The 14,512-nt window shown below is 47.2% G+C and overlaps 1 protein-coding gene across 1 annotated transcript in view; it reads right to left on the bottom strand.

The window, feature by feature from the left end:
* Nucleotides 1-14,512, bottom strand: part of LOC102206871 (protein VPRBP-like) — a 20,286-nt gene that overhangs the window by 421 nt on the left and 5,353 nt on the right. The window contains exons 3-27 of the mRNA XM_005740912.1: nucleotides 13,982-14,095; nucleotides 13,397-13,534; nucleotides 12,423-13,028; nucleotides 12,240-12,341; nucleotides 10,008-10,166; nucleotides 9,741-9,920; nucleotides 9,532-9,641; nucleotides 9,217-9,316; nucleotides 8,504-8,673; nucleotides 8,218-8,342; nucleotides 7,710-7,786; nucleotides 7,210-7,374; nucleotides 6,903-7,058; nucleotides 5,372-6,031; nucleotides 5,004-5,281; nucleotides 4,696-4,894; nucleotides 4,291-4,373; nucleotides 4,085-4,169; nucleotides 3,669-3,902; nucleotides 3,085-3,178; nucleotides 2,882-2,986; nucleotides 1,819-1,892; nucleotides 1,624-1,713; nucleotides 1,029-1,208; nucleotides 237-357 (exon numbers count right to left, since the gene is read on the bottom strand). Coding sequence (XP_005740969.1) covers nucleotides 237-357; nucleotides 1,029-1,208; nucleotides 1,624-1,713; nucleotides 1,819-1,892; nucleotides 2,882-2,986; nucleotides 3,085-3,178; nucleotides 3,669-3,902; nucleotides 4,085-4,169; nucleotides 4,291-4,373; nucleotides 4,696-4,894; nucleotides 5,004-5,281; nucleotides 5,372-6,031; nucleotides 6,903-7,058; nucleotides 7,210-7,374; nucleotides 7,710-7,786; nucleotides 8,218-8,342; nucleotides 8,504-8,673; nucleotides 9,217-9,316; nucleotides 9,532-9,641; nucleotides 9,741-9,920; nucleotides 10,008-10,166; nucleotides 12,240-12,341; nucleotides 12,423-13,028; nucleotides 13,397-13,534; nucleotides 13,982-14,095 — 4,405 coding nt within the window. The remainder of the gene's footprint in view (nucleotides 1-236; nucleotides 358-1,028; nucleotides 1,209-1,623; nucleotides 1,714-1,818; nucleotides 1,893-2,881; nucleotides 2,987-3,084; nucleotides 3,179-3,668; nucleotides 3,903-4,084; nucleotides 4,170-4,290; nucleotides 4,374-4,695; nucleotides 4,895-5,003; nucleotides 5,282-5,371; nucleotides 6,032-6,902; nucleotides 7,059-7,209; nucleotides 7,375-7,709; nucleotides 7,787-8,217; nucleotides 8,343-8,503; nucleotides 8,674-9,216; nucleotides 9,317-9,531; nucleotides 9,642-9,740; nucleotides 9,921-10,007; nucleotides 10,167-12,239; nucleotides 12,342-12,422; nucleotides 13,029-13,396; nucleotides 13,535-13,981; nucleotides 14,096-14,512) is intronic.

Here is a 14,512-nt window from a genome sequence, read left to right as displayed (position 1 = left end):
GGAATAAAGCTCGGGTCGATATTTTCGGTGTGATGCTCTCCAGACATTAACATTCTGTCCGTGTTAAACCCAGAGCGTGCAGCGCCGTTCTCTCTCACTTTTAACAATATTATATTCTGAACTGTACTTATGCAGGCAGTTTTTGCAGATTCGGCGTCCTCGGCGCCCGGATGCGAGATTGTAAAAAGCTCGAAGGTAAAACAGACTTAAGCAAACAAACCTGGATTATCACTCACTTTCTGATCCGTCAGTGTCGAACGGCTCAGAGCCATCGATGACGCTCTCCCAGTCTTCCGAGTCGTTGTTGTCGTTGCTGTCATTGTCATCATCGCTGTCGCCAGCCAGAAGATCGGCAATCTGAGCGTGAAAGGAAAAAAGATCAGTCTCACCAGTCTCCCCAGTGCAGTCTGAACTGTGAGGACCAGAGAAGACGTGAAACCTAAAACTGAAAAACAAAGAACTTTTTTTAATGACTCAAACTGATTTTTCTCCTCTAACGCGAGGGAAGCAGTCACATCACTTCAGTTTGGAAGTAGCGTCCAGCACGGACGGTTGTTAGTGCCGCCGCCTCCAAGCTGGACTCAAGTTTATAAAGAACACACGTCGCAGTGTTGTGGTTGCGTTAAATCCACTGTGAGAGATGAAGCGCAGCCTCGAAGAACGCACTCTCCCATCTGACTACAGCAGGCGTGAGGTGCGTTCGATGTCTCCGTTAATTCGAGTTTCCATGAATATGTGAAAGAAGCTAAAGAAGCATTATTGTTTTAATGTAACTGCTATTATTTTAGATATTAGTCGTCACGGTGACAACGCCGAGTGAGCTCAGAATAAATCATCCATAAACAAAGAACCCGAGTAACAAGTTCTTCTATAAATCATATTTACTATAAGAAAATAAAGTTAAACAAAACAAGACATTTATATATTCAGTAAACTATCGTTTCAAAGTGTTGTCTTCATCAATCCTTTCACAGAAAAGTGAAAAATAAAAGAAGCTGATTGGACGATGGATTTAGGGGGTCGGGTACCTCTTCGTCTCTGGGCGAGTCGGCTTGTTCCTCATTCTCTGCCTCGTTGTTATTGGCCAGCTCCTCTATGAGTGGGTCTGTGTCCAAGTTGTCGTCGTCATCATCATCATCATCATCATCATCATCATCGTCGTCGTCGTCATCGGAGTCAGAGGAATCGTCATCGTCCTGATCGTCATCCTGGAAGAGCACAAAATAAATTTTAAAAAAATTCACTCAATCACGACGACGACAGCAACGAAAGGAAGTTTTCTCAGTAAAACAAGTTTCACAGAAAATAATATTTCAATTAAAGAGCAGAAAAAGCAGAAGAAGAAGAAACGGCAGACAAAGAAGCATCAAAAGTAAGAGAAGAAGAAGCTTTTGGATAAAACTGCTCAGCTTAAGCTCGTCTCCACTTCAGGTCCGCTCCCTGAGCAGTCGCACAAGACTTCAATTAAAAATAAAAGAGTGTGGTCACAGTGACGGGGACACCGTGGACTCTTTCACTGAAAGCAGCTGCTCTAGAGACCCAGCTGTCGTCAGAGATGAGCCTCCACGTGAAGGTCGGGTCATCGCAGACAAAAGAAAACAAAGCTGCTCAGCAAACGCTCACCTGATCGTCGTCGTCTCCCTCCTCGGCGAGTTTCTGTCGTCCCACCTCGTACAGACGACACACCGTGTCCAAGCCCACCGCGTCCTGGTTCTGCAGAGTAAACGTATCACGTTAGCGTGTCTGCGGCCTTACAGGGTCACATGGGCTGTAATGGAAACAACAATAAACCCTCTGATAGCACAGATGCTCAAGTACCTCAATGACAGCCAGGTAGCAGTCCTTGGTGTCTGTACACAGGTCGAAGATGTTCCTCTTCACGTCCACAGTGGCTGAAAGACAAAAACATCATGAAGCTCGAGCTCTTCGAACCTCGGCTCGTAAAAGCAGGAGGAGCAGCTAAGCCTGGCAGATCAGCACAAACCTGACCTTTAAAATAAAATCAAACACATATGTATATATTAGGGGCGGGTTTTGATTTATCGATTAAAACCGATTCTGGCTTGGATAGCGTGATATCGAATTATTAAAATCCTGAATCGATTTTTTATTATTAATTTATTTTGCCCGAAACGCCAGAATCTCAGGTTACACCTCACAAAGTTTCAACAACCACCAAACATTTAAACCAGTAAAAGAGAGCAGGAACACGGATTCTGCACAAAGACGTGAACACAAAGCTCGACACGCCGACGCATCAGAATCAGTGAGGTGTCGCCTTTCTCACCGACGGCACGGACACGGTCGGGGCTGAAAGCCGACAGCTCGCTGATCCTGATCCTTTTACTTACTTCCAAAGAGAAAACCTCATTTCTGCTGTTCAACAGGCTTCTGAACAAATTTAAACTTTTTAAATTTATGCAAAACGCTGCGTCTCTAATCAAACCGCTGTAACTTTGCTCTGCTTCACGTCAGCAGCATCAGGTAACGTTCATGTGCTGATTAATGGTTTTCTTTGGTTTTTGATCGACTGCAGAATATTTTTATAAAATCCAGACCAGGAAAACCACCTTCATGTTTTTCTGTTTCATCTTCAGCTACTTTGACACAAAGGCCTCTGCTGTGATGCTCACACCTTTGATAAAGTCTCACAAGTGTCAGCTTCCTTTTTATAGATATAAAAATATGGAAATGTCCTGATGCATGATCTGAATCATAACATTTCTGACTGTCTGAGGCAAAATTTCCCCGATTCAAATCAAATCAAATCGAATCGGGACCTTGTGAATCGGAATCAAATCAATCCTAGAAATCAGTGACGATCCCCAGCCCCAGTATATAAACTGTGTTTGACCAACAGTGAGAGGAAGTGAAGCCTTACTGATGGGCTTGTAGTCCGTAGCATCGAAGGTTCTAAAGGACGAGCCGAAGGGACCCTTCATCTGCTGATCCATCGCGTCATCCTCATCGTCGGCCTGGAGCATAGCTGTGTGCGAGAGCAGGAGGAGGGAAAAACATCGTACGTCAGAGCGGTGATTCGGCCCCTCGCTGTGCACGTAATGACTCGGACACGTGAGCTCGTACCTCCGTACATGATGGTGGCGTTGCTGTTGAAGACCACCCTGCACTGGTCCAGGGCGGGGACGGTGTGCAGCAGGTGGAAGGTCCTCAGGTCCCACTGACACCTGCTGTCAAGGCCCACGACTACGACACAACGGGGGGCGACGCAGAAACACGTGCAGCTCGCTTTGTTGCGTCGTTATTACAGCTGAGATCAATAATCTGATCTTAAACTTTAACTATAGTTTTGGAGACTGTAAGACCCAAACTGACATTATGGTTTATCAGGTAATATGCATTAAAAATATTAAAGGCCATGTCTTTTTTAAGCAGGGTAAATTGGGACGAGGCTGAATTTGTAAAAATGCACCTGCTCAGGTGAAACGCAGCAAGTTCACTTCAGTAAAGAGGGCAGCAGATTCTGCTGCTTCATTAAACCAGCAGCATTAATGAAGACCAGAAACATGCAGGGCTCAGCACTTTGCATTCACATGTCATTAACTGGGCCCAGAACCTTTTTTAATGACCCATTTCATTTTAACTACATTTTTTGCAGTAAAGGAAAGAAAAGGACAGAAAAGACGGCCCCTGGCAGCATCAGAGGATACGATCTCCGTGTTGATGATGACTTCCAGGCCGTTGGGGTGGAAGACCCCGCTGATGTTCATGTTGAACTTGTCGAACTTGTGGATGGCCCGCGACGCCCGCACGTCCCACAGCACGCCGTCGTTTAGCACCAGGTCGTCAGTGGGGCTGAAGGTGGCACAGTTCCTCTTGTAGTTGTTGGCCAGGCCGGGGTCATTCAGGGTCAGCGTCTTCTGACCCGTCTGGATGTCGTAGATCTTCAGGACACGAAGACAAACGATGAGAATTAAATGAACTCCAAATCTACGGTTTCCTGCTGTCAGTAGTTTAAATGCAAATGAAGATTTTTAATTTAAGGGATTCCAGTTTTATCAACATCAACTCTGCTTCCTGCTGTTATGCTGAGAGGAGGCAGAGCGGAACATTTTGGGCGACCTACGTTTGCGACTTGGTCTTTGGTGCCGATGACTCGGTCCTGAGAGAGTTTACTGAACTCCACGTAGTGATCGTCTGCAAAGGAGTTTCTGAAGGGGAAAAAGACACATCGACACCACGAAGACCACAGTCCACACCTCAGGCTGTCTATGCAGTGCATACACAGGTGTGTAAAATTAAAAGTGAAGCGTGAGGGTGTGGCGGTTTTACTTTTTGATGAAGACTCCATCCATGCTCCACAGAGCCGACAGAGGGACGCTCCAGGAAGCAGAGGTGAGCAGCAGTTTCCCATCCTAAGAAGCACAAACGGTTACTTTCTAACAACGGCACAAAAAGAGCTGAGGCTGCAGCCGCTACTCATATCAAAGCTGAGCATAACGTCAGCTCAGGCAGTCGCCTCAGTGCCTGCAGATCAGCTGAGCTTATAGAAGAAAACAAATCCACACCACCAGACGTCTTCTTACATCAGAAACTCAAATATACTCAGTGCAGACTTGTCCCTGACCCGGTCGAGGACGTAGCCTCAGATAAAAAAAAAAGAGCATGAAATATGCAAATGTTTGGGAAACGTTGTGCAGGATAACAACAGGTGTGTTTAAATGCTTGTGCAGATACCCTGGAGGGCTCGAGGTGTGTGATGGCGGACGTGTGGCAGGTGTAGTTGGCCGCCTCCTCTCCCGAGAGGACGTTGTAGAACTTGAGGTGGCCGGAGCAGGTTCCCAGCATCAGGAAACGCTCGCAGGCTGAGAAGGCACAGCAGGTGAAGCCGCTCTCGTCTCCGTCGCCCTCGTGGAACACCGACATTGGACGAAACCTCGACGAAGGGAAAACAGGCAGAGCGGTGGAGAAGCAGAGGTCCGTTTTAAACAGCCAAAAATAAGCGAAATAACCGTTTTTGCTGCACAGGTGAGTCTGTTCTTTACCTGCTAAAGATCAGGTGTCTATCCAGACACGCTCGGTCCACACCTCCGTATTTGGGGTACAGCACCCTGGCACCCAGGCGGGCGGTGAAGTTGGGAGAGGCTTGTCGTCTCTGCTTGGGCTCCGGGCAGCGGTGGGGCGTGAAAAGAGAGAAAGGGGGGCATGTGGTGACCGGGTTGGGGCAGCGGGCGTGTTGTTCCCTCAGGTACTCGGTGATGATGCTGTCGAGCGTTGGAGGGGAAGGAAGGTGGCGTTCCAACTGCTTCTTCATTGCTGGAGTCTGACAGAGAGGGAAAGAAAGAGTAGCTGAGCTTAGGCCGTGTCTGTGTGTGAGCACGGCGATGATACTGGTGACCGATCGAACCCTGACCTGTATGAAAGCACCGTGATCCGACTTCTGTTTCAGTGCACGGAGCTTTTTCCCTGAGCTGCACGGGGCCACCGGACGCTCCCGTGAAAACAAAATCCGGCCAAGTGGATATGGGCCCTGTCCCTGAGGTGACGGATGAGGAAGAGGAGGGGGAGGAGGAGTGGGGTGGGCAGAGGTAGATGCAGAGGAGCACGAAGGGTGAGGAGGTGCCAGGGGTCGAGAAGAAGAGGGGCAAGGAGAAACAGAAGCACCTGAGGACACGGGAGAGGCTCCAACATGGCTGGCGATACGCGCCGCGATCCCACCCGCTAACCTGCAAGTCCTGGGTACCACTGAGGCGGAGGGCGGGGGGGTGACGCAGGAAGGGGAGGGGTTTGGACAGAGGGTTGCTGCGGGTAAATTGGCCTCCTTGACCAGCGTGTTTGCCGTGTCCTGAAGTCCTTTGGCCACGAGGTGGTTCCTGATCAGGACGAGGAGCTCCCTCTCGGAAAACGTGATGCGCGATTGGGCGACCACGTTGGCCCTCTGCAGGCGAGCCAACGACACGTCCGTGCCCATGAGAAGAGGTTTGCCAGACACCCGCTCGGTCAGCTCGGCGGCGAAGCGGCAGAAGCGGACGTGCTCGCTTCGTTTGTCCTGCAGCACGGGCTCCTTCATCAGCTGGCGACAGAAAACAGAGCATGAACACGACGAGAGCCGGAGGAAATCCTCCACCCTGCCTCCAACTGCAGCATTACTATAACTGCACCACACTAGTCTGTTAAACCTTCATGTATCGTGTAGTTTTTGAGGCGTCTACGTCATCAGTTTCCTGAAAAACCTGAATAAGCGACATGAAATTGCCGGATGAAGCAGAAATGACTCATACATGCAAATCGATTTTTTCTCTCTCCACTTTCAAAAGATTCAAATTTTCTGGCCACAGAGTTTAAAAAACGTAAATACACCAATATTTAAATTGTACTTGGGCCTCATTATGCTTTGCATGCCTGTCTGCTTTGTTATAATGCTGCTGCTGACACCAATTACCGCCCACGTTTCTATAAAGAGGGCAGCGTGTTGCAGGCCAGCGAGCAGCTGTGGAAGGACTGAACGCTGCTAACACCCTCACTTCCTGCAGAAAAGCCTTTAGTAATAGTAAAGTAATCGTTTATTAACTTGTGAGCTACAGTTAGTAAAGCTCTGCTGTTGTTGACATCTGTTCAATAAAATAAGTTACTGTGAGTCCGAGCCATGAAATGAAGATTTCTAACAATAGCTTTAATATTTTAGATTATAAGCTGCAGTTAGCCACAGTGTGCAACTTTAAGTGCGTATGAAAAGGTGGCAGGGAAGCCTTTCAGAAGATGACCGTTTGCAGATGGATGCAAACTGATTTCTGGACACAGCGAGGCGAGGAAAGCGCACTCGGCGTTCAAAATCCAAGTTTATGCAGCGGCTTCGTCACCACTGTCCGGACACCCTAAACTTCAGTCTGTTTTTTGCCACAAAAGCATTAAAAGGTCTTTCACTCAGATACACCTGTGCGCACCTGCTGAATGTGGCTCCTGGTGAAGAGCGGCAGCTTGCTGATGATCTGTCTGATGGCGGAGCTGCGAGAGAGTCCGACCAGAGCTTTGCAGGCGAGAGCGCGGATCAGGTCGGCGTCCGTGATGGGCATCTTCACTGACAGCAGGGACAGCAGCACCTGGAGACGACACGAGGAACACGAAAAGCATTTCGCTTTCAGGCGATCTCTTATTTACAACAGGGGTCACCACAGCGGGGCAGATTTTTACCCCACATGCCCCAAAAGGATCAAACCGGGACGATTCCCACTGCTCGTCTGCTGCTCTTACCTTTATCCCATTGTTGTTCTGCACCACCTGCCACATGTGGGCCAACACCCTGTTGTGAGGGGTGGGGGGCTGCTGGGGATGGAGTAATGGCTTGAGAGGGGTAACGGCAAAAGCCCCCACAGAGTTCAGGCTCTGGTCAGGGGCGCACACGCAGTTTATTATCACCTGCGACGATTTTAGAGAGGAAACGAGAGACAAATTTTCATCATTTGCTGCACAAACGCTGCATCTAAAACAGTTTTATCTGATAAAATAGTTTAAACACTAGTTTAATCTCTGCAAATGCGCCTTTAAAGTTTGTTTCTAAGGAGGGTCTGAGACCTCACAGCCTGCTCTGAATAAGTCATAACGTGCTGATCCTTCATGAATGTGCGCTCATGTGCTGTTAACCTGCAATCTTCTGATTGCACAGACTCTGCACATTTCTGGGCAAACCCTTTTTCTGGAGGTCATCAAAGTCGGGAGAATGTCTCATTAAGATATTTAGAGCTTCTCCTTACTTGCAGTGCAGACTTCTGGATCTCAGCATCGTTGACAAACACCTCGCCCTCTGCCACACCCAGAATGATGCTCATACCTGAAGCAGAGTTGAGAGACGGTGACGCGCAGAACACCCAACGGTTAACAACATCTCTCAGTTACAGTGGACCCTTTGTGCTTTTCCTCATTTACTGTCACATGAATGTTTATGAATGTTAATAATTTTAAGGTTGAGAGATCGAGTAAGCCAGGCTGCTCCGAGCGCCCAGTTTTATCTACTCTTGGATCTGCATGTTGCCCGTGAGCAGGAGGACATCCTTAAAACGATCAGCTGTGAGCACAGAGGCCCCACCCACCCTCTGTCCAAGCTTTCTGTTTGAGAGTGGCAACCAATCAGAAGACAGTTGGATTGTGTGTAAGATTCATAAGGATTATTTCAAATCCTGAATCATTCCATGTTACATGGAGCTGGAAACAATCAGAACAGTTTTAGCAGCACTAGAGGAGAAAACGATCAGATTTACTGACCCACAGTGGAAACGGGGGACCTGGCTTCATCCTGAACTTCTACGGTTTCTGCCAGGACCAGCTGGACTTTAGGAACCACCGTCAGGATGGAGAGGATGTCCAAAGCGTACCGCACAGTGTCGCTCCTGGTGAAAAAAAACATGAAAAAGACTCCAGTTACACATCAGTGCTGCGTACAAAGACGAGCAACACAGAAACAGAAAGCAAGCAAAGCTACTTTTCCACAGACTCCTTTCTGTTCATAAAAACTCCCACCGAGTGCAGGTATGTGTGTGAGCAGGGTTACCTGCCAAAGTAAGTCCTCCAGTCGCAGGCTGTAGATATGAGCTGCAGCATTAAGGGGACACAGGCCAACTTGTAGAAGACCTCGACCGGCTCCCAGTGCAGCTGAGGAGGCCCGCACTCGATGAGAAACTCCATCATCTCAATAATCTGCTCTCTGGTGTACGAGTAGGCCTGAAAGCAGGAAGCCGCAGACTTTCATGAGTTGTATATGAAGCCAAGACTCGTATTAAATGTCACGGCTGCTACGTCCATCTTTTATATTCAGTCTGTGCTCAGTGTTTGAACACCTTGCATTTATATCATAAACATTTTACATTTAAATTGTCATTTACAGCAAACAAACAGCTTCTCTGAGGTTATCATTTTACGTATTTTGAAGCATCACTACTACTTACAGGTGAGCATGAAACAGCTTATCTGCTTACAGCCACATTATAATGTTAAAATCCACATATCTAAATCCAGATCACAAATGTGATTAAGAGTTGCGTTACAAACACACAACCAGGCTAAGAAAGGCAGCGAGTCACATGATGATCACAGAACTATAAAACACAACGTTTCAGATCAAAATGAAATCTGAGCTAAAGACAGAGATTCACCAACAAAAGCAGGAGGCTCGTCAGCATTTCATCTTCACTGACAAGAGGGGAAATCTGTTGTTGTGGTTTAAATAAAAAAGCACAGCAACGACTCACAAACTCCATCGAGTACCTTGTAAAACGGCTGCTGGGGAATGACGATACCGCCGTCCGACGCGTGCAGGGACTGCTTCACCTGCTCGGTCTTCACGGCGAGGTGAGCCTCAAAGTACCTTCACAAAGTAATCGATAATCAATGAGTGTGTTTCCAAACTTTCACACAAGCAGAGAGGAACTGCCTGCATGTTCAGACTGTGAAGAGTATTTCTTTACTTCTACCCGACAACACAATAAAGAAATACATTATATATGTACAAATATCTAAATAAAACATGGCTGCTATGTCAGATAAGAATTTTTGTGTTTGTGTCTCCACCCATCGCTTCACCTGCGCAGGGCCATGCAGGTGTGTTTGGCTGTCTGCCTGCTGGAGAACACCTGGTCATCACTCAGCCGGGACAGCTCGCTCCCCACGTTCAGGATCTCCAGAGTGCTGATCTACAGGCAGAGGAGACGATGCTAAAAGTGTCCGATCGAAAGAAACAGTTACTTCTGAAATTAGTTTAAATAGTTTAAGAGTAAAGATTCACGGCTGACCAGGTTGACGAGCCTCCGGAGGCCGTCCTGCTGGTCGAACAGCTGCAGCACCGCTCGGAATGAAAAGGAGATGGAGAAAAACATGGTGGCGTGGCAGACGCCCGACGCGTGCGACGACTCCAGCAGCCACAGCGCGTAGGACACCGTGTCGGACAGCACGCCGTCGGGCAGCGTGCACACCTGCAAATGCGGGACAGTGTTCACCATGACTGAGCTACGGTTGCTGTAATAATCCTGCACACAATAAGAAGAGTGTTGTAGCTTTACCCTCTCCATGGCGTCTTGGTTATACGCCAGGTAGTAGAGGCAGAGAGAAACTCCGGTCGCTGCCATTGAAGGCCTCGGGATCTCCAGGAGTTTCTGCACTCCTCCGTGAGCGATAAACTCTGCAGCAAACTTCTTGTGGAGGAGCAGCGAGGCGAGATACTGACGAGAGAGCAACGACACAGTGAGGCTGCAAACAGCGAACATCAGTTTATCAGATGACACGGTGCTGCAAATATAACGAGGAGGATTTAAAGGTAGATGTGAAAAGAACCACAGTGAGTGGGTTTACTGATAAACTTTTATTGACAAGGGGAAAATGATTTCATTTCATCTTAAAAATAAGATTTACTCATTCAAAACAAAACAAAATCATATAAAAATGTATCTAAAAATAAAAATAAGTTCTCCTTTTCAGTTTGCTTTGCTTTAATCAATAATCCCTAAACTGGCATAGAAATGGACAAAAATATTAATAATATTAATCATCACCACCACACACGACTACGACTGAAACAAGAGTAAATAAACATGCAGCAGTCTTCCAACATCAGCCCTGCAACGTTCACAGCTCGCAGCTTCACCTGCGTGAGATTCTGCATCAGCTAAAATTTTAATATAAGACATTTACTTTTAATGTAATTGTAATTTCCTTTTTCTCTGGTGAAGAATAACTGAACGCCACAGGCAGCAATTACCTATGATTACTTATCAGCTCACGGACGTATGAATCCCACTTTTACTGCTTCTCTACTGATCTTTACTGATCTCTACACGACGGATCGATTGAGCTGAAACAGGAGAATCAATTCATCAACTTTTCAGTTAATCTGACATCCGTCCATTATCAGAAGAGCCTGTTAGTTCCTCCAAAACATCTAAACAGGAAGCACTGAACAGTGTCCACGATCTACAAACAACTGAGAGATGGAACACGTCTCCCTACATGTGACCATGTGACCAAACTGTGGTGATGGGGCTGAGAGCCACCCACAGAGGTCTGGATTATCTTTCACACACAGACGCTCGGACTCAGCGGGGAGGGGCTGCACTGACAAACAAGGCGAAACGTGATCTGAGCTGCTGAGGCTCATTGAAGCATCTCGATATAAAGATTTACTGCTTTTGTAAGATCACTAAAAACCTCTCAGTAAGTTACATTAGTAAAATAAACATACGCCACGTTCTGTCACAATAAGGTTGGGAAAGTGATGCAAACTTGTAACACAATCAGAACACACAAACTTACATGTTGCTTTAAGGCAGCTGTTCAAACACGTAGTAACAAACGTATCGATGCTGAACGTGGAACAAACTAACTGAATTACAATCATCTGACAGCAAGTGACCAAACAGATGCTGACACACTGGAAGGACTTGCTCTCTCTGAGCATGATGTATGAGTAGAATATATAATAGTGGTGCAACGGATCAAAGATCTCACGGTTTTAAGTCACAGATCGGACCAATTTTTGGATCAGCAAAAAAGAAAAAAAGACAAAATTTTAACATTTACTTATGAACTTTTTAAGTATTTTTTTGCCTATTAAAAACATTCAACTCAAGACTCATTCCACACAATTATATAAAAACAAATTAAGGTGCAGTACAGGGCTTGTATCTACCACTCCGCTGTGATATAACGAGCGGTCACGGTCACGTAGCTTTCCGTTGACCTGGAGCTCCAACCGTTTGTAGTTGGGCAACAGAAGATGCCTGGGACAGTTCAGCCATAACTCATACATGCCTGGAACGATCTTGTCACTGAAGTGGACGTGCAACGAGATATCATAGCGTGGCTCAAGCACGTTCATCACAGTTTAAACCCTTGTTTTGCACAACAGAATACGGCCTCCCGTCTGCAGCTAAACACCGCAGTAGCTTCTGTAACAGCTTTCGCCCGGTCGGACTGGGAGGCAAAGGGCTGCTTAAATACCGCAAACTCCTCTGCTCCTGCACTTGGACCGCTAGCACCGACCATAGCTATCTCTTGACAGACTGACCACGCGCACCATACGCATACTTTTTTTCCTTCTTTTTCGAATCTTCGGATCACGTGCGTGCCGAACCGTGGAGTGTGATCGGTTCGGTTTACGGATCAACCGTGATCCGTTGCACCACTGATATACACGCATGTACGAAGCACTCAGAGTGCATCAAAGCACTAAATCATCCACAGCATTTCATAAAATTCCCTCCACATTCATTTTTTCAAAGGGACGCCGTCATCCTTACCAGCAGGGCGTCAAAGGTGAGCTGGATGTTGTTGGTCTGTCTGAGGTCGATGTAGTTCATCAGCAGCGACCGCGTGTCCAGCTGCATGAAGACAGCCAGCAGCTGCACACAAGGAGGGTCATCAGTTGTGAATTTATTAAAATTATTTGCATTCACCAAACAGTTTCAGATTTGCACGCCTACCTCCTGGTAATCTCCGAGCGGGGTCAGATACTGCAGGATGAGCCGCTGCTCCATGGCCGGGCTCAGCGGTGAAAGGCGGAAGTCGGTGCCGATCATCACGGAGCTCATCTCAGACCATGAGGAGGTGCTGGCCGGCTGTTCGCTGGCCTCGGTCCTCTCTGCGTCCTCTCCACTCCTGTCCGAAGAGTTGGTAATGTTCAGTTTCTGCTTTGCCTTTCTCTCGTAGCCCATAGCCCATTTCTTCCCTCCTCCTCCACCTCTTCCTCCCTGCATGTCCTCCGTCTCCCTGGACGCAGAGTCCGGAGCGACTTGGTAAACGAAGCCTGGCAGCCGTCGGGCAGAGCTGCTGCTGCGGCCGCCGTTCTTCTGAGCTGAGCCGAGCAGAGACGTGGGTTTGGTGTTGGACGTGGTCCTGCTGCTCTCCCCGGCTCTTTCATTTCTCGCCTCCATCTCCATCGTGTCTTGCTGGGCCGTTGTGACGCCTGAGGTTTGTGCAGTTTCAGCCTGAGAGTCCTGAGGTAGCTTCTCTGAGGTGTGGGTGGCACTAAAGTGACTCGTGGCCTCTTGAGACTGCAGCTCGTGCAACCGCTTGATCATAACGGGCACCTGGAGGATGAGGAAACTCAGATTTTATGACGCTGACACAAAAACTCTAAAAATCAAGCGCAAAGACTGTATATAAAAGATTACAGCCATAAAGCATGAAGTCTGTGGTGAAACAGACTTTTAACCGTAGGACGCTGCACACTCGATGCACTAATAACATGTTTGCTGCTGGTCTATGCACACAGCACATTAACAAAACTAACCAGCATTAGCTGATAACGTAGCACGCCATCCTCTCATCCAAACATGGTCACTTCCAAACTACAAAATGCTAAAAGGGATCCAAATGTGGAATCTAGAACCCTGTGGATCATGTCACGACAGCCACGTCCATCTTTTACATACAGTCTTTAATTACTGCCACCCACCAGCTGAGCGTTCTCTTCTCTGTAGTTGGCCGCCACTTCCTGGTTGCTCATGGCTCGAGCCAGCAGACCCGTGGCGTAGACACACAGCGGGCGCTCTGCTTCACGAGCCCAGCCAAACAACCTTTCAGCCAGACCCTCCTGCACAGAGAGCACAGGTGAGCGAAGCACAGGAACAGCCTATCAGAAACCAGTGCTTATTCTGCTCACAGGAGTCGGAAACCTTTTAATAAAAGTCTCTGTGATAATTACTCAAATTAGTTATTCCCATATTTCCTACAGAACAACCATCACTTCCTCTTTAATCTACACAGCAAAAACTTTTTTAAATGTACCATCATGAAAAGAAATGCACATTATTAAGGTGGATTTCAGTTTTGATATGCACATCCATATACTGTCATTTATTAGAACTGTATAAACTAACAAAACCCAAATCCTCTAACTCCACATGGACCACCCCCAAACATGTGATCCCTCATAGTAAAATATTTTTAGGACACTTTATAGACGTATCCATAATTTGTTTTTTGAACGCACACACCAGCTCGATAATCTAACAGTGATTTATGTCTAAATAGTGTTTACCTTCTCTTGGAAGACGACGCCCGTCTCCAGGCCCGGGCAAATGTTCTGAAGCAGGCGGCAGGCTGCTGTGTTGAGGCTGTGTTCCCTGCTGGTCATTATGTACGTGTCCAGCAGCTGCGAAACACACAAAAACAAACTTACAGTGTAGCACAAACTGTGCAGCTACCTGCTCGAGACAACGTTCACTGGCCTCATTTCTAAACTGTGGACACGTGATGGGGCTGTATAAACAAAGACTTTGTCTATTAGAGCAGATTTGCTTGATCCCCAGTTTAAAATGACAGATCTGGTTCATTTTCTCACAGCGCAAATTATGTATCAAACAACACTGAAAACTTTCTGCACCTGTGTGTGTGTGTGTGTGTGTGTGTGTGTGTGTGTGTGTGTGTGTGTGTGTGTGTGTGTGGCGTGAAGCTAGAGAGAGAGAGAGAGAACTGAAGCAATGTCCCAGCATGCCTCAGTTTAAACAGCGATTCAAAAATACAGTTTTTGCAAAGTACAGGGAGGAGGCGGGGCTCTGATCAGGCGTTC

Source organism: Pundamilia nyererei, unplaced genomic scaffold (assembly GCF_000239375.1).
Source record: "Pundamilia nyererei isolate P.nyererei 1_Seehausen unplaced genomic scaffold, PunNye1.0 scaffold00105, whole genome shotgun sequence".
Lineage (NCBI taxonomy): Eukaryota > Metazoa > Chordata > Actinopteri > Cichliformes > Cichlidae > Pundamilia > Pundamilia nyererei.
This window is presented reverse-complemented; position numbering and strand designations above follow the sequence as displayed.